Consider the following 19,483-nt stretch of genomic DNA (forward strand, 5'->3'; position numbering starts at 1 on the left):
GCACCTCTTCTCCTGAAGTCAGGGGGCTTTGCAGGCTGTACTTCCAAGTGTCTTTATTCACACTTGGATGTTTTCTTGCTTGTATAGCATCATTTTCTGGTCTTACTCACAGATCATTCATTCATTCATTCATTCATTCATTCATTCATTTTTAATGCAGATGTCCAGAAGGCTTCTTGGGAGAATACTGTCAACATCGAGACCCCTGTGAGAAAAACCGCTGTCAAAATGGCGGCACTTGTGTGACCCAGGCCATTCTGGGGAAAGCCAGCTGCCGGTGTCCTCCGGGGTTCACAGGAGAGGACTGCCAGTACTCCACCTCTCACCCCTGCTTCGTCTCTCGCCCCTGTCTGAATGGAGGAACCTGCCACATGCTCAGCCACGACACCTACGAGTGCACCTGCCAAGTCGGCTTCACAGGTAATGGAGCCGTCCTGAGCCCGTGCGTTCCCATTCTCCTCCTCCGCAGCAGCCTGTCCTGTGCGCGGTCCATCTCAGTGCCGCGCTCCTCGGGTGTGATAAGACACCGCCCCAAAGCAGCTCGTGGAAGAGAGAGTTTGTTTCGGCCTGTGGTTCCAGAGGAGGGGGGCGATCCATAGTCGCCAGGAAGGCATGGCAGCGGGCAGCCAGGCCCGGAGGCTGGCTGATCACTTCCCAGCCACAGATAGAAAAGAGCAGAGTGGAAGTGGGGTGAGACTGCACACTGTCACAGCCTCCCCTCCTCTGTGTACTTCCTCCGGCAGGGGCTCCATCTCCTAAAGATACGGTAACCCCCCCAAAGAGCGCTGCCAGCTGAGGACCAGGTACTCAAGTACTTGAGCCTATGAGGGACATTTCTCATAAAACCACCCCATCAGGGCCCCCAACTCCAGTGTACATTTTAGCATTATGATGCAGGTAGGAGTACGGGGAAAGACTCAGGGACATTAAAATATCCATTAATAGATAAATGTTGGCTGTTTTAAGCAAATAAAAGATACAAAATGTGATTAAGAGAACATAAAATATGTGAGGTACTTTATATAAAGTATAGAAATAAAATAATTCAAGAATAACATTCTAAGATTTGTCCATATTGAGGCATTGAGAATCATTTTATATTTCACTTCTTAATTTGTAAGATGTGCAGTCAATACATCCTCTACCTTTTGAGAATTTTTAAGGGGCAGAGGAAGAGAAAGAAAAGGAGTCAGATGCCTAGAAGTGTTTGGTATTTTGCTTCCTAAAAATCTCCCCCTCGACACTAAGGGACTGGCTTTTCTAATCTCCAAACTCTCCTTCCTCCCCTCAACTTGGTGAAAAAAGAATTGTGTGTCATTTTGACCCCTGCTAGAGACACTAAAGCAACAGGTCTAAATCTACAAGCCAAAATAAAAAAAAAAAAAAAAAATGTGCTCGGAAAGTGAGACTGGATCTGTTGTGTTGAAAGAAAAACGTATGTAATGTTGCCTTGTTTCTGTCACCGAGGAGCTCAATTTTAGTAACCAGATAGTGTGAAAACTCTGTTTCCTTCATTCAGCAGACCAGGTCGAGGGCCTGCTGGGGGCCCCAGCCTTGGGCTGCGGTGGCTGGCATGGTTGAGGGAGACGGTCCCCTTGGGGGCGGGCATTAAGGACGGTGGGCAGCTGCTGAGCAGCCTTGTCAATAGGAGGAAGAGTCTACCAGGTGAGTGAGGAGGCAGCGGCCATTCCCAGGCGAGGGGCAGCTTCAGCCACGACCGGGAGGTAGGAGAGCAGGGGCACCCAGACCCCGTGCCTCAGGACCGGTGGGGTCCTGCAGGGTTGGCTTCACGTAGCCAGCACTCAGTCCCCTCGGCGCCCTGTCCACGGAGTCTTGAGGCTCACCTTAGGGCCTCAGGGAGCTTCTGGAAAACACTGTGTGTCTGAAGATCTCGAGGTGACACCAATGTGGTCTGTGAGGTCTACAGTCTAGGGGTCTCCATGGAAGCCCCTGCTTAAGTCAGGTTGGGTGGGAGAGGGAGCCGCGGAGCGCGAGCAGTTACCAGGCTCCGTTTTCCTTCCTTCCTTCCTTTAGGGAAGCTGTGCCAGTGGACAGACGCCTGTCTGTCCCATCCCTGCGCAAACGGGAGCACCTGTACCTCCATGGCCAACCAGTTCTCCTGCAAATGTCCTGCCGGCATCACGGGGCAGAAGTGTGAAACCGACGTCAACGAGTGTGCTGACGTTCCAGCGCGCTGCCAACATGGTGGCACCTGCCTCAACCTCCCTGGTTCCTACCAATGCCAGTGCCCTCAGGGCTTCACAGGCCAACACTGTGACAGCCCCTATGTGCCCTGTGCACCCTCTCCGTGTGTCAACGGAGGCACCTGCCGTCAGACGGGTGACTTCACTTTTGAATGCAACTGTCTTCCAGGTAAGGAGCTCCCCAGGCTTTTGGGAATGGGGGTGCGGACGGGGGGGGGGGGAGGTCTCAGGATGGAGGTGGAGGTGGAATGGCTTAGATCCGCCTTTAGGGAAAAGGGGAAGTGAGAGCGTTGTGTGGGGTGGGTTGCTGGTGAGGGAGGGGTTTTATGGGCTCACTGTGGTCTATAAATAGAGCAGGGGGTAATTTAACATGTCAGAGTTTATGATGATGAGTGCTTAGGAAATTGTTTATTGTTCCTTTTGGAGAAACAGTGAGAAGAAACTGGAGAAACAGCTCTGGGAAAGGGCCAGGCAGATCTGGAGTAGGGAACACTGTGACACCCACGCACGGGGAAGTGTGTGTGTGTGTGTGTGTGTGAATGTGTGAGAATGTGTGAATGGTGTGTGTGTCTGTATGTCTCTGAGTGTGAGAGGGTGTGTACATATGAAAGCGTGTGTGTGAGAGTGAGAGAAGAGAGAGAGAGAGAGAGAGAGAGAGTGAGAGTGTTTAGTAAGCCAAAGAAACACCAAGACTAGAGGATCAGCTCTTCTTTATGCTTCTGTTCCCAACTGAGTATTTACCTCTCCTGTGTCCCCACCTTGACATGGGGGGTGTCCTTTCAGACCTTGACATGGAGGCATGACCTTTCTCCCCTTGATGTGTGTGGGGGGGTGACCCTTCCCACCTTCAAGCTGGACACTTGAAAGAAGCTCTTTTGTTAACCAGTGGTATTTTCGGATGAGCTCTGATTGGCGACGCAGGAGAGACTAATCAAGACACAGGACTTTGCCATACCCCTGGCTAGTCAAGGCGCCTAAGCACACACACGACCCGAGCTTGAAGCCCAGAGGAGTCGCGTCTGGGGGCCCAGAGCCTGGTGTTCCTGAGAGGGAGAAAGGAACAAGCCTGGCCAGTTCACTTCGCTCAGTATAAAAGTGATGAGGAGGCTGAAAACCAAGAATTTTGATTGGGAACAGAGCACAGGCAGCTGGAGCAGATGAATTACTAAGCAACAAAGATCCTGTTTTTATACAAATACCCTTAGTACAAAAACAAAAGAAGGAAAACTGTGTGTGGGGTGTGTGTGTGTGTAATGTGCTAAATAAGCAGGATCGCCTCAAAGAGATGCTGTTCAACCACCCTTCGAGTGGGAATCTCAGATTCTGGTGTTGAGAATATGGCTCACATATAATGGGCTTGTGTGTTTCATCTTGAGGAGGTTAAAGGTCATAGGTCAGTCCTTGGTATAAAACCATGGTAACTTATTTATTTAAAACATACTTTTTGGTTTATTTATTTTACGTTATGTTTAAGAGCGTTTTGACTACATGTATGTCTGTGTACCACATGTGTGCCTGGTACTGAAGGAGGTCAGAAGAGGGCATTGTATCCCCTGGAACTGGAGTTACAGGTAGCTATGAGCCACCATGTGGGTGCTGAGAACTGAACCTGGGTCCTCTCCAAGACCAGCAAGTGCTCTTAACTATTGAACCATCTCTCTAGAGCAGTGGTTCTCGACCTTCCTAATGCTGTGACCCTTTAATACAGTTCCTCATGTTGTGGTGACCCCAACCATAAAATTGGTTCGTGGCTACTTCATAACTGTAATTTTGCTACTGTTATGAATCGTAAATATCTGATGTGCAGGATATCTGATCTGTGGCCCCAAAAGGGTTACGACCCACAGTTAAGAACCACTGCTCTAGACCCATTTTGATTTGGTTTTTATTTGGTAAAACTTCATTGACTAACTGCTGTGTTCCAGAAACCATTCCATGCCCTTCATATGGCAGCATGAGACGCTGTCAGAGCCCTAAATCAAACTAACCACTTAACCAGGACACAAGGAAGTACATTTAATTGTACCGCTTTAGTTTCTCTTTCAATAAAGAATAGATAACACTATCATTCGAGATACTAAATAAATGTTTATTAAGACTTGCTATCACCTTCACTATCTCGTAGAAGGAATAACTAAGATAGCTTTCTTTGCTCTTGCATTTGTTTACTTTTTAAGAGCTAAAAACAGAAATAGAAATGGAAGCAACTTCCTTGGTAAATATTTTAATAATGCAAACATCTAATAGTCTAATGTTGTAATGGCCCAAGTGGCTCATAATTGAAGTTAGTGTGATTTATAGCTGTACACCATTTTCAGTTTCGAGAAATTGCTTTTAATAGTGGCCTAGAACAGGAGACTGATTTGGCAGCAAGATATTGACAGGAAGTTAGAGAAGTCAATAAAGGAAGTCTTTAGCTGGGAGAGAGTGATTATTCACCCCATTGTTCTGCACTGTTATCCGCTCGGCTCCCTAAGAACCTCAGGGAATTCTGAGAGTGTCCAGGAAAAGCTCGTCAAATGAGAATAGCTGCTCCTCCTTGAGAAAGGAAATAACCAGGGATTCCACAGCAGTGGGCTGCCAGGGCTGGGGTGGTGGTGTGAGGAGGCTTGCCTGTGGTTCGTGCTGTGCTTATCATGGGTGGGTATGTGTGCTTCTGCGTGTGTGTGTGTGTGTGTGTGTGTGTGTGTGTGTGTGTGTGTGCGCGCACGCGCACGCGCGCGCATGCACACACCTCTAACACTTTGCAGATAGGTATTTTTTGGTTTTCTTGGGTGAAGTCTGGCGTGGTAAGTCATTTACTAAGGGTTGCACAGCTGATACCGTAGCAGCAGGGCCTCGAACCCAGGCAGGTCATTTCCAACGCCAGAGCCCCGTGTCCCTGGTGGCCATCACACTGCAATGCTCATCTGCTTCCCAGGGTGCTTTAGAGTGTGTGGTATCTCGTTAAATGCTCTGAGCAGTTTGGACTAAAGTGAAAAGTTTTACTTTGTGAGGAAAAGAAGACACTCCCATCATAGCCAATTACTGTTTGCTGCGCATTAGCCCAGGTGTGTGGTGCACAGAGAGGAGAGCGTAGTTCAGTAGACTAGTGCTTGCCTTTGGGGATTGCATGATCTGAGATAGATGACCAGCTTGGACATGTGTATAGAGGGAGTGGGTGCTGATCAGCACTGTGAGTAAGCAGGCATTTCCAGAGTGTCGGAGACTTCATGCTCTTCCACCCCAGGTGAGGTCTGCAAAGTGTTCTCTTGAGTTCTCTCTTAATGGAGTTCCCTTCTCACCCTCCCATGCTGGCCCCTACTCTGTGCAAGAGATCGAGAAGCCACCACCACCAAACACAGTTGTCACCGCCTCCATGCGATTAGCAACTTCAGTTTAATAGATTGCTATTTCAGTGGTCACAATGGGGAGACCAAGTCAGCTGTTGACAAAGCTCTTCGCCAAGCTCTCCCGAATCCCCCGAATGACCATCTCCTGCCACACTTCAGATCTTTGCACTAATAATCGTACCCTGACCACTCGATTTAAAATTGTAGCCATCCCCTCCAACCCCTTAATTACTGGCCCTGGCCTACATTTTTGTTTTCTTTTTCTGTGACACTTAGATTCATACTGTATAATTTGTACTATATCATTTACTCCATTATGTCTATTGTTTATTGTCTGTCGTTTCCAAGCTCGACTGCTGTTCCTCCGCCCCGTGAAGGCTAGGATCCTTGCTTTTGTTCACTGATCACTGTCCCAAACACCTGAAAACAGGGCCCACAGACAGGCCCACAAACACTTCTTGACTGACCGTCTCTGAGTGTAATATCCTGTCAGTATGGTGAGTGTAGCTGATCTCATTTCCTGTCTGGAATCCTGTGTCTCAGGTTTGGCTCCTTTTGTCCATGGACACGAATACTGGATAGAAATAATTTTGGAGTGATTTCAGCTCTGACAGTTGGAGATAGCACATAAGTTAGTGATTATGTTTGTATGGCTAAGGTGTTGGGTTTTTTTTTTTTTTTTTTTTTTTTTTTTTTTTTTTTTTTTTTTTTTTTTTTTTCCCCCCCTGCAAAGAGCACTGTCGTTACTGTGATGACTGAAGTGTTGCAGGACCCGTGAGGAGGAATTCATGCCACAAAAGTGATTCAGCTTGTGCAGGGTCAAGAGAGGTGTTCCTCTGCAGGGGGAGGAAAAAGAAGAATAGCAACAGGAAGCTTTGAGAATGGGCTCAGAATCAGCAGCTGTCAATAACCCAGACATTTCACGAGCTTCGGTCACCCAACCTTCTCAGCAGAAGCCCCAAGTAGAGCACCCAGCTGCAGTCTCTCCGACACGATAGCAAAACACAGCATGAAACACACGGCGGCTCCCAGTGCTTGGGTCCAAGCCAGCCAGTGTGGAAAATGAGTTAGGCAGTTTTGTGTGTGTAGCTATTTTTACAAAGGCACAAGCAGTCAGAACATCGTGGGCCACTGTGTGCACGCGGCGGTCCTGAGTTCAGAGTTGGGACGAATAGCCCTCCAAGGACTGTCCCTTTTCCCTCCTTTCCTACGTCTCCCTATGCTGTGACTCTTCAGGACTCCATCTGGTCTGTCCACTGCTGTCAATGAAAGCCCCTTGTAAGGGTACAAGGCCCCGTATGCTGTGCAGGCTGGTTATGTCATACCCCTGACGTCAAGTCAAGGTTAAACACACTGTGTGGCTTCTCTGCTCTGTTGTTGTAGGGCTTAAGCCACTCTCTAGCATTTTCACCTTCAGGAACACAAGCTGCTGTCTTCGTGTTGTTCTGATCGTACCCGGCAGCTTTCTTTCCAGGAAAAAGATGGCGTCTCTTTTGCTTTTGTCGAGCTCCACACCCCCAGCTTTCCGCCAGTCCTGAAGACTCCCAGTCTGGCCTGAGTGCCATCTCACTCGCTTTCTCTCCCCTCATACAAAGGGCCTGAAGATGGGAAGACACCAGCTCTCCTGAGAGATGCTGCTCTCTGTGTGGGAGGACTTCAAAGGCTTCCCGCCCGCCCGTTCCTCACTGCAAGTGTTACTCAGCCGAGTGGCCACAGTATGGTAAAGGCGCAGTCTTAAAACGGCCCTTCCAAGTTTAATTTTATCCTTTTGGCCTTTTAAGGATGTGAGTTGGCTTTCAGCAGTGGACTCTTTTTAGTGTGGCCGGCCATGTGAGCTCTTCTGTGGCTATGACACCCCTCCACCCACTCTTCAATCCGATCAGTCTGTCACTCCTTCCCCTACAAACTTGAAACATTTTAAAGAAAGGATGGTCGTAACTTACTGCCCCGCCCCCGCTTCGGGATAGACAGTTTCTTCCCAGAATCTGCTAGCCCTTTCCAGAAAGAGTCCTGGATCTGTAGTTACTTTGATGTGATTATGTGTCTCTGCATCTCCGTTTAAAAACATGAACCGTGTCGTAGCTGGGGGAAGGAATGAACGTGGCTTGAGTTCTGCCCAGATCGGCACTTTGGAACTGAGGTTGGTTTTTCAGGTTGTTGGAGAGGAGCTCTGGACTCTCATAAAACTTCGACTAAAACTGGGTAGCTCTAGGTGCCCCTCCCGACTGTAGTCCTGTGGGCCTCCGCTTCTGCGTCTCTAATAAGAGGCTTAAAGGAGATGATCTCTAGTGGATGCTCGAATCTCCTTGGTGCAAAATAGTATGAGCTCATATGTTTAAGAGCCTTCCTTTAGACTAACAGGCTTATCGAGCTATAATCTACACACCATCCGATTTCCTCTTATCAATGTGCAGTTCAGGCCTCTTACTTAGCAGACTTAGAGATGCGTGTCACCATCTCCACAATTAATTTTGTCGTGTTGTCATGCTCCAGAAGAACCACGTACCAGCTATTATCTCCCACCCACCCTTCCTGACTCCCTCCAGGCTTGGCGACTGCTGGTGGACTTTGTGACTCTCTTCAGCTGTGGTGGACTTTTCATGTAGATGGAAACGTGCACTACGCGGGCAGTTGTAACTGGCCTCATTCGCTCAGCGTGGCTCTGCGGTTCCACCACATGGTAGAATGCACTGACCCTCCCTTTCTTCCGTGCTGGCTAGTACTCCATTGCTCAGTCTTGCCATGATGTATTTTTCAGGCACGTGGTGTTTTGACTCTTGTTTGTTGTGAATGCTCTTGAGCACATTTGGTGTAGGTTTGTGTTTTCACTTTCTGTGTGTTTCTACCCGGGAGTGGAGTTGCTGAGTCATATGGGAATGCTAACCTTTTAGGAATGGCCGGACTCACTGCATTGCAAAGCCTTTACACTGCTCTACCCTCCTGACAGCAGCGAATGAGGATTCCAGTGTCCACATCCCTGTCGGCACCGTCTGCCATTTTGGTGACAACAGCCCAGTGGATGTGAAGTTAGGCATCTCCTTGTTTTTTTTTTTTTTTTTTTTTTTGGTTTTTCGAGACAGGGTTTCTCTGTGTAGCTTTGCGCCTTTTCCTGGAACTCACTTGGTAGCCCAGGCTGGCCTCGAACTCACAGAGATCCGCCTGCCTCTGCCTCCCAAGTGCTGGGATTAAAGGCGTGCGCCACCACCGCCCGGCTGCATCTCCTTGTTTTGATTTGTACTTCCCCGATAGCTTGCGGTGACAAGAAGTAGTCCTTGTACTTACTGTTTATGTGTGTATTTGGAGAATGCCCACTGAGAGCCTTTGCCATTTGGTGATCAGGTTATGAATGTTTTTTATTAAGCTGTATAACTTCTCAACAATGTATCCCAGACACAAGTCTTGCTGTATGTATGACCTGCAGATATTTTCTCCTGTTCTCTGGGCTGCCCTTTCTCTTGTTGCTCAGATGATCTGAGGAAATCTATTTTCCTTTTGCTGCCTGGGCTTTTGGCCATATCTAAGCATAGCTCAACTTGGAAAGATCCATTCCTATTTTCCCCAGTATTTTTTTAAAAATAATTTTAGCACCTTCATCTAGGTCTCTTATGTATTTTCAATTAATTTTTATGTGTGTGCGGGTCCAAGTTCATCATTACCCTCGTGGGCATTTAATCGGTTGATTGAGGGCTCTTTACACCCCACTCATATACGTTTGGCACTAGGTCCTGTGAGTCCCTCCAGCATGGGTGAAGGTGCAGGTGCTGTGCTGGGTCTCCTCGGTGACTGTGCAGCCAGGCCGAGAGCTGGGTGTGGGTGGTCTGACCTTGGAGCCTAGGCTTTAACAAACTGACCTCAAGATCTTCCCCTCATTTCCTTCTCCTCTGCTTTCTTATTGATGAGGAAGAAGTTCCTTAAAATAATCAGCAATGAAAACATTGTCCTTCCTGCCTCTTTTGGTTTTGTTGACATCTTGCTGTTTCTTAATTTGCACAGGATTGGTAAATTCAGTTAGTTGTAACCCTGGCTAGTACAATGTCAAGGTCCCAGTTTCTGTTCCTTTCAGCAGAGCTCCAAGGGCATTGCCACTTGCCTGCCACCTTATTCAACAGTATTTAGTCTTAGTCATGAGAGATTGAGTCAGGGAGATGATGATACACTTACTAAGGTTTCTGTTGCTGTGATGAAACATCACCAAAGCAGGTTGGGGAGGAAGGGGTTTATTGGCTTATACTTGTACATTGTAGTTCATCATCAAAGGAAATCAGGGCAGGAACCTGAAGACAGGAACTGGAGCAGAGGCCATGGAGGAAAACTGCTCACTGGCTTGCTCTGCCTGCTTCCTCAGACAGCCCAGGACCACCCACAGAAGTGTGGCACTCCCTCCAGTGGGCTGGGCCCTCCCACATCAAATCATTAATCAAGAAAATGCCCCACAGACTTGCTTACATACCAATCTTATGGAAACATGTTCTCAATTAACAGTTCTGTTCCTAAATATCTCTAGCTTGTGTCAAATTGACAAAAAAAAAAAAGAAAAAAAAAATCCAACTAGGACCATGAGCATCACTAGGCCACATGAATTCTGGTAGTGGTAAGCAGCTTGCTTACCATTAAAATCCTAACTTGAACGTTTCTAAAGAGTGGCTTTATGAAGAGCCCTAAGTCAGGAACACAGACCTCGGCTCCCATTCAGCAGCTGCTGCAAGGCAGAGCTGTAGTCCGGAGCCCCGCTTCATCATAGTTAGGCGTGCACCTAACCATTTGACCTGTGCATGTGCACTAGTCCGTTTGGAAGACTTGCATGTGATGCGCAGAAACAGGAGTAATTTGATAATTTTTAAAAATCTAAGTGTATGTTTCCACGGTCTTTCCCACACTTGCTTTTAAGTCTGTCTTTCTTCTATAAGGTGATTTCTGGGTAGTGTTTCTGTCTACGCAGTTTGAACTTATTTACATGACTGCCATGTAGTCAGGTAACCAGCCATGGTTCAGCACAGCAAAACCGTGTAGAGTCCATTGTGGCTTGTGGTAAGGAAAGAACAGAGCGAGGTGTGACCGAAGTCAAACAGGGATCCTGCCTCTCACGCTGCAGTTCCCCCAGTGTCTAGTGTAAAACACAGGGAGTGTTCTGAATGAGGAAAGCTTTGAGAGATACTTTGAGGAACCGAAACGTCCAGTCACACTGTGCTTCAAGTAGATGCTCACTGGACACTCTTTCTTCTCGGAGCTGACAAGGCTTCTCTTCCTTAGTCCAGAGACTTGGTCACACAAGGAAGGACAGAAGCTGGGTAACAATTACAGAGATCACCCCACAGGCAGTTGGGGTGAGGTTTAGAATCCTAGACTTGTTTTTCAGAACAGGGAGCCGTCTGGAAGACAGAAGCAACGTAGCATTCATGTGGAGAAGACATGCAAAGTTTGAAATGCTGGCAATTTTCGTTGGTCACGGCGCCATCTCTTCCAAAGCTTGTACTGTCCATGGAGGACCTTCTTCATGATGTGGCACTTACTGATCCAGAAAGGCAGGCTGGGCAAGTGGCTTCTGCCTCCTTTACCAATTTACCAAAGCTGAATCAGAGTTTGTAATGCTGTGCATTGACCAGCTTCAGGCAGAGACACTGTGACTCAGCTCTGCTCTGCGTACCTCGAGTTCAGTGTCTCTCCTGTGTCACCCCACCCACCCAGTTTTGGAATTCTCTGAGCTGTCGTCCAAGAAAAACAAAAATTAGAGACTTAAATTCTGGTTGTTTCAACTCTGTTTTCTCCTATTTATTTATTTATTATTAATAAATTATTTATTAATTATAAGAGATTTTATTTTTGAGTCAGGTAAAATTGAAGTCTTTATAGTAATATTTTCATTCCTTTTTGAAAATGAGCATGTGAGATGACAGGTTCCTTTTCATATTTCCTTTGGCTGCTCTTCCTCCTCGCGCCCCCCCTCAGCCTTCCTCTCTTCACTTGCATGCTTTCAGCCCCAGCACACCTTTTCCTACCGTCACGTAAATGTCCAGTTTCTCTCTCTCCCTCTTCTCTCTCCCTTCCGCCTTCCCTCTCGTCTCAGGCTGCCTCCTTCCCTCCCCTCCACTCTCCGTCCGTGCTTATGATCCTGGGGTTTGAACCTAGGGCCTCTGTATTCTAGACAAGCGCTCTACCATCAAGCTATATGTACGGCCCCCAAAACTTAATGAATTATTGATTGATTGATCTGTTCTTCCTAGGAATCCAGACAGGAGCTGGGGAAAAATCTAATACCCCGGATTTTGGAACCAGTTAATGGTTGTCCCAAATACACATTTATCTCCTCCGATTTTATTTCACCGAAATACATGTGAGGTTAACTGTGAAGGCATGAGGCATACTGAGTTTCATGGATCATTTCATCATCTAGCTATGTTTAAGGTCAAGGAATTCAGGACCGGGGTGTTCCCTGTGCAGTATGTCTTTGTGGCACTGCTGCTAGGGGGATGTACTCAAGTCACGAAGCAGGCCTGTCCTTTGACAGTGTCCGGTGAGTGAAAGCAGAATTCCCATGTGCTTTTCTTCCTCTGTCTCCAGGTTTTGAAGGGAGCACCTGTGAGCGAAATATCGACGACTGCCCCAACCACAAGTGTCAGAACGGAGGGGTTTGTGTGGACGGAGTCAACACTTACAACTGCCGCTGCCTCCCGCAGTGGACAGGTAGGTGCGGGGGGGTGACTCCACCCGGGTAGAATATGGCATGTGGCAGACTAAACTCTTAGCAAAGTGAGTGTCATGGACCTGTTACCACAGAGTGCTTCGCGACCAGAGTGTGAATGGCGCATGGCCCCATTGCCGGCCTTTGGGTGTGGCGCTCACCTCTGACCACCTCTGTGGACACCTCTGTGTCCCCTCTAAAGTGTGTTTACACAGCCATCACTGGGCCACAGCTCTGAGCTCAGAGCCGGGACAAGTGCTGTACCTGTGGAGAGCAGAGCTTAGCATCAGGCAGAGTGTGGTCTGGACACAGAACACGCTCAATAGGTATTTGACAGGAAAAAAAGGAAAAAAAAAAAAAAACCACACTTGAATGCACCATAAACTGTGCATACCTTTAGAACCCAAAGCTTATGGTTTGTCCTGGACAGACATCTGTCTCTTCTCATTGCCAGGGGCAATGGGCAGGGACTCTTGGTGATATCATTTCTACTATCTTTGTATTCCTTTCTACAGAGAGATTTCAAGCAATTTTTTTCTACCACTGACATCAGTAGTTGAGCTTTGCTTAAATCTGCAGCCTTTTTGAAGTTTCTTGTGTTGTCTTAGGGTTTTAACTCATTTTTGAGAGGCGAGTGATCTTATGCAGACATTTGACATTCTGTTCATGTTGACCTGTTTATCTATGACTAAATGTAGAGACAATTAGGAACTCACTAAGAAGTGAAGAACCTGTAAAATATTAATTATGTCAGACATAGTGATGCACACCTTAATCCCAGCACCTAGGAGGCAGAGGCATGAGTCTGAGGCCAGCCTGGTCTACTTAGCATATCCCAGGGCATCCAGAGCTACACAATGAAACTCTGATCTGCCCCTCCTCCTGCCCACCCTGCAAAAAAAAATCACATTTTTAAAATATGTTTGTGTACATGAACTTGTGCATGTATGTGTGTATATGTGGAGATGCATATGCCATGGTGTATCTGGAGGTCGGAGGGCATCTCCAGGTTGTTTCTTCTTTCTCTCTCTCCACCATGTGGACCTGGGGATTGAACTCTGGTTGGCAGGTCTGTGCATCAGGCGCCTTTCCGCTCTACACTATCTCACTGGTCTGAACTGAGCCCTTTTGAGAGAGTGACTCAGTGCGGAAGGGGGAGGAATGGGTTAATGTGACCAGAGGAGCTACAGGGCTGTGTCCTGCAGCAGGCAGCTCTTTGGGTCTCTGACTTGCTTTCCCCTATCTCAAGTATGTAATCATTTAGAGTACCCCAGTGCTATAGACCATGGATAAGAAAACTCTAAAGAGGATTTAAAACTTGGTGGTGTGATTGTTTTCTGGAAGAGCCCGTAATTCTGCTTCTAATCCTCGTGCTTTTCAGTGCTTTCCCACAGGTCTAGAGTTGGACTTCATGACGTGCTGGTCCTGGGACTTCATTCTTTCTGTCAGATTCTCTCTTCTAGCTTTCACCGTTCCCGGGTAGAGTTTTCAGAAGCCGTTTAAAAATGATCAGAAAGTTATTAACTCGAGAAATCGTTCCTGCTCAGATTGGAATCTTTGTCTTTCTGAAGATGCCATGGCACAAGGCTGGGGTGAATACGTGTTAGGACCTGGCCTATTCTAATCTCCCCTGTCCTGTGGGAACGTGATTCATGCTGCATTGGGCTCCTGATGCCGGTGCTCGTTAAACGGTATTTAACTTCATAACTGAGTCTTCCCCCGATACCACGCCAGGCTGCCTGCTCTCACCCGGATTCTAGAAGCGTGATGTTCGGGAGATGTTCTCAGTGAACCAGTGTGACACCCCAGCGCGTCCAGTCAGTGCCCTCTTGCAATGGAAGTCTTGTGTTGGGAGTGCCATTTTCTGGGTTACCTCGCCCCTGTGGAAGGGGCAGCAGAGGTGATGGAGAAGTTTCCTCAGGCAGTTTTTATTTCTTCTGGTCACTGTCACGTCGTGACCCCCAGCCTCTGGTTTGCCCCTCCTTCCCTCACATTGATTCTTCGATTTCCAGTGACAAGGCTTTGTCCATCCTTAGCTTTTCCTTGGCTGTGTGAGGTTGCCATGCCTCATGTCTGTCTGGTTTCCGGTCTTCTCCACATGGGTCCATCAGCTCCTCTCATCCTAGCAGTTCTGCTCACAGTCCTGTTTGCACAAGTGTGTTCACATCCTGTCCTCAGCCACCCACCTCCCCACCCCCACCCTTCCTCTCTGCTCCTCTCCCTGCCTCACTCAGGTGCTCACCTCCCGGGAAGCCTTCCCTTCCTTCCGTGTCTCCAGGCTGAGCCCATGCTCGCCTCTGGCTGCATTTCACTGTGATGTGTTCCACATCTATACTGACACCGTTAGGTGCTTGCTGCGGTGGAGAAACGGAATTACAGGTGGCTGAGCCATGATGACCGCGGTTAGCGCCCTAACAGACTTGGGTAGCTGCACTCTTTACCCTCTGAATCTGCCGATGCTGAGAGCCCAGAGGTAGATTTGTGCCCCAGGAGTCCTGTTTTTGATGCGTTAGAGCTCTGGGTTCCTACATAAATGACAGAAATGAGTTAGATATGTTCATATCTTACTGTGCTAATCACAGTGTTTTATATCTTTTTCTATTAGAGGTATAACTTATTAAATATTCTTCGTTCTAGATGATGATACTTAAAAGAATTAAATCATTCATCCTTAGCAAATTGATAGTGATTGAGTTAGTGTTTTGATCTAGGCTTATTGAGTTTCAAATCTGTGGCTTTTTTTTTCTGTATCAAGTTGGCTCTGTGAGGTGCCTTTTATTTTTTTACCTTTTCAGGATAAAGACCATTAAATTCCCTTTAATGGTCAAAAGTTCAGTTTCTAATTTCATTATCCTAGGGTTTCGTGACTTGCTGTTTCTCCCCCCTACCGCTACCCCGTTCTTGGGAACCTCACCGGTGACTCTGAGGTTAGACTTCGCGGTGTGTGAATGGCTTACATGCAGCGTGCCGCTTCCCTGTACCTAAGAGCCCGCTGCATCTGTGTTCTGGATCTCCTCTGAGGCTCCCAGCCGTGGAGTGGAAGCATGGGCTGCTCGGCTGGCATCTGACAGTCAAGGGAAGCTTGTACCAGACTAGCGGGAGGGAAAATGAGGCTTCTAACTGCCTCAAGAGAGTTGGTGGGATTATATGGAAGAAGCAACTAGGCATGGATTTTTAAATATCACGGAGAATTGGGAGTTTGCTCCACTCTTAATGAGGCGAGCGTGATCAGTATAGTTTTGTTCTGTGAGTGCACATGCATGAAACACTGTCTTTCACAGCTCTGGACTTCAAGATGAACAGAAATATCTCTAGCTCTTTTCATGGTTGATTTGCAGTAAAGAAGTCAGTTTGTTTTTTTCTTGGGCATTATTTGTGATCCGCAAAATCCATGTACGTTATTTACTCTTTGGGGGTCTTGAGAATCAATTCCAGTCATAGGTTTCGTAGCCTTTGTATTTCTTCAACGCCTGTCATAATAGACACTCTGGAGCAGTTATGGTGACCGCTAGTCACGTGCCAGAGAGCATCTGAAATGTGACGAGTCTGAAGTCAGGTGTGTCGTAATTGCTACAGAACACATGGGCTTGAGGATGTTAGTATGGAAAAGTTAAAATGTCCCATTTGGGAATGTTTAGGGATTGACTAAGTATTAAAATGGCAATGTTTTAGATATGTTGAATTTAAGAAAACATGCTAAGAGTTAGTTTCACATTTTTTTTTTTTTTTCTTTTTTAAGTGGTTCTTGGGAGTTTTCGAATCACACCTATACCTCTGTCATCTTTGGGGGGCTCTGCTGGAGCTGCAGAGGTGTGTGGAGACCTGCGCTGCTATAGTGCGGAGCATCAGCCCGCTGGGCAGCCACGCACAGTGAGCGTGTTGACTTGTTCTGGCCTTCTTCTGTGGTAGTTCCTCCTCGGGGTGTGGGTGGGACTGTTGTAGCTCAGTCCAGAGCTTTTTCTCCCCTGGCACGAGCTAGATTTTTCAGTCTACAGTCCTCCAGGACTAGCCAGCTCTGCTCAGGTGTGCTGGAGGTGGGTCGTCTTGTTTGTAGGAAGCTTGTAGAGAGAGTGAGTATGCAGCTCTCCCTTAGGCGGGAAAGTGCCGCTGAGTGCAGATGCCTTCATTATACAGCCTTTGGCCTCATGCCATCTTATGAGAGCAGCTCTGCTCTGGCAAATATCCACGGGAGGGAAGAGCTTTAAAAGGCCCCCAAATTTATTAGGGCAGTGTAGATTAATGTTTTGTCTACATAGATTGTTATTTGAATTTTCTTCTTAAAGGTTCATTTCCTTCAGAATTAAAGTTGACTCTAAGCTCAGCTCACAAATTCCTCTGTGTGGCTGCTTGGGTTTTGGGTTCATTCCCAGGGCAGATGTGATTGATTTTCCTGCTCTCGTTATTAATCCAGAAATGTAATTTCAGCTTGGAATCGTGCTGTGGGACGGGAAGTAGAGGCGGACAACGAAAGTTAGATTTGAGTAAGATGAAGCTGACCACATCTTCTGTTAGCTCTCCTAAATGCTGGGAGCCTCGAGACTGGGCTATGATTCCTCTTGCTCTGGCTTCGGAAAGGACATCTGGCCCGAATTTACGAGTGCTTGTGCCAGAGGTGGGCCACAGCTCCTGGGTTTGGGAGTGGAGTCGGCATGCTGGTGTTTGGATGGTGAATGAGGTGGCTCTGCTTTGGTCTCCGATAGGTGACCAGTTGTCCTAGAAGACACGCCTCCCCATCCTTACGAGAGTGTGTGTGTGTGTGCATGTGTGCGTGCATTGTGTGTGCATGTGTGTGTATGTGTGTGTGTTTAAGATTATAGGGATGGAGTGGGAACTAATCATGTCTTGGGCTGAGGTATTCTCTATGAACAGATGGGGAAACACACCTCATATTTCCATTTCTCGCTGTCCATCAATTGTTAGAACTTGATCTTTAGCCTGTCATCTGGAATGCTGCCATCCCAACCCAGCCTCAGTTTCCTGTCAGTTGGACAGATCATCAGGGTGATCACCTGAAGCATCCCCATCCTAGAGGCTCTTTTAAATCTGCTAGGAAGCCATGTGGGTGGAAACAGCTATGAAGGCATGGACTAGCCCAGGAAGGCTCTTCCTGCCCCATGGCTCCTAGGGAATGACAGTGAGAAAGCTCAGTAGCAGATATCTGCTGAACAACTCACAGGTTCAGGACACTCTGTAAGAGTCTATACGGGGCACAAAGTAAAGGTAATTCCTGTCTTGTATAATCTGTCGAGAAGAAGGAAGAAATTCTACCTATAATCCCAAGAAGAGGCAGAAGATGAATGAGAGATCCAGAAAGAGGCAGTGAGGGTTGAGAAAAGCGGACCTGTGCTTTGACTCTGACAGGATAGTGTGGGGCTGACGGCAGGGAGGGGGACCAGCGTAGAGATGATGTTGACTTCAAAAAGTTTTCGGCAAACATTGGCAGGACTCCAGGATAGAGGAAGAGAGGTAGGACCTGGAGCCTCAGGTCACAAGTCTTTCTCTTCTCCTGCTTTCCCATGGGAATCTATTAGGGTTATGAGGCAAACTATGTCCGGTGAGAAACGCAAGATTGGGGCCTGAACTGTGACAAGTCTTCACTTTTAGGAAAGTGGGGAGGAAGTTGGTGCAGAGAAGGAAGCTAAGGAAGGGGTGAGGGAGGAGAGATTGAAGAGAGCTTTGCCAGTGGCACCACGGGGTCCCAGCCTGCCTTGCTCGACTCTGCCTGCCTCTGCCGCAGCATCTGGGGGGGCATCTGTAGTACTCTGCTTGCCCTTCCTGGCTTAGAGGCTCAGCTTACCTGGTAGGTTGCCGGTCTTACTGTATGTAGATAGCATTCCTAGGACCATTTTTAATAAGTGGTAGCTACTGAATGAGTGACAATCAGGAGACTCAAGAATGACAGGATCACATTTTTGTTAAATTTAAAAAAATTATCTTTATTTGCATGTCATAGCTTGTGTGTGTGTGTACGTGCACATGAGTATAGGTGCCTACAGAGGCCAAGGGTGTAGGGTGCCCTGTCGCTGGAGCTACAGGTGCTTGTGAGCTGCCTAATGTGGGTGCTGGGAATTGAACTCAGGTCCTCTGGAAGAGCAATATGTGAGCTTAACAATTAACATCTCTCTAGCCCTGATCACATGTATTCCTTATATGACTGAATTGTAGTCCATGATGTGTACATAGCACATCCGTGCCCATTGTCAGTTAGTTAATAGAGACTTCTGTTGTCTCTCTCTCTCTCTTGTTGTGAACAGTACTTCAGAAAACATAGAAATGAAGATGTCTCCATGTTATATACTGGTTTCATTTTCCTTTGTGGGATTGCAGAATCACATGGTAGCTATATTTTTTATGCATGTGGGTGTTTTCCTTGCGTGTATGCATATGTACCATATGTCTGCAGTGCCCATTGGAGGCCAGAAGAAGACATTGGATACCCTGAAACTGGAGTTACAGATGGTTGTAAGTCATCATGTGGCTGTTGGAACTGAACCCAAGTCCTCTGGAAGAGCAGCTCCTGCTCTTAACTGCTGAGCCACCTCTCCAGCCACCCCCCCCCACCATAGTTCTATTTCCAAACTGTGAGTAGTTTCCATACTAAGAGACATTCCCATCAGCAGGGGGCAGGGATTCCCATTTCCCCCTCTTCTCCACATTCTAGCCAGCATTTGCTATTCTTCTTGATAAGAGCAGCTCTTCCAGGGCTGAGAGAGGGTCTCCTGGCTCTGATCTACCTTTCTTCTATACCTTTCCTCAGTGGATTTTACATATGCAATCTGGATTTTAAGAATCCGCTTTACAGTATTGTTAAGAATCTTGAAATCTTACCGCATCTTCTTAAACAACATCTTGGGCAGTGACTGTGGGCAGCTTCGGCCCAACTTGTCCTATCACAGCCACCCCACCCGCGATGTCTTCCTTTAGGGGACGTTTCCAGTCCGTCAAGTAGCTGCACTTTTGCAGGAGATGCAGCAATGCACCCTGGGAGCCATGGGGAGCCGGAGACCTTCAGTTCGGTTGTCTGCAGATACAATGGCATTTTTCTAGTATCAGGTTCGTGGCTCACCGATTTATGTCAAGTCTCTCGGCGTTTCTCCTTCGCTTCTGGTGCTGAGTCCTGTGGGGAGTGCAGCGTCAGACACGTGTTTCCTCTTCCTTGATGATCAGCGCTGCTGGCCTTGCTGTCTGTAAGCCCTCCGTCTTCGTCCTTGCCTCCCACAGAACTCCCCTCTTCTCCCTTGATATTTCAATCCGCTCTCTGGTGGTTT

The 19,483-nt window shown here is 47.4% G+C and overlaps 1 protein-coding gene across 1 annotated transcript in view; it reads left to right on the forward strand.

Moving 5' to 3' along the window:
- Notch2 (notch receptor 2) overlaps positions 1-19,483 on the forward strand; it is a 142,048-nt gene that overhangs the window by 61,598 nt on the left and 60,967 nt on the right. The window contains 3 exon segments of the mRNA XM_028860929.2: positions 161-420; positions 2,035-2,373; positions 12,095-12,217. Coding sequence (XP_028716762.1) covers positions 161-420; positions 2,035-2,373; positions 12,095-12,217 — 722 coding nt within the window.

The sequence above is a fragment of the Peromyscus leucopus genome, chromosome 6, assembly GCF_004664715.2.
Source record: "Peromyscus leucopus breed LL Stock chromosome 6, UCI_PerLeu_2.1, whole genome shotgun sequence".
Lineage (NCBI taxonomy): Eukaryota > Metazoa > Chordata > Mammalia > Rodentia > Cricetidae > Peromyscus > Peromyscus leucopus.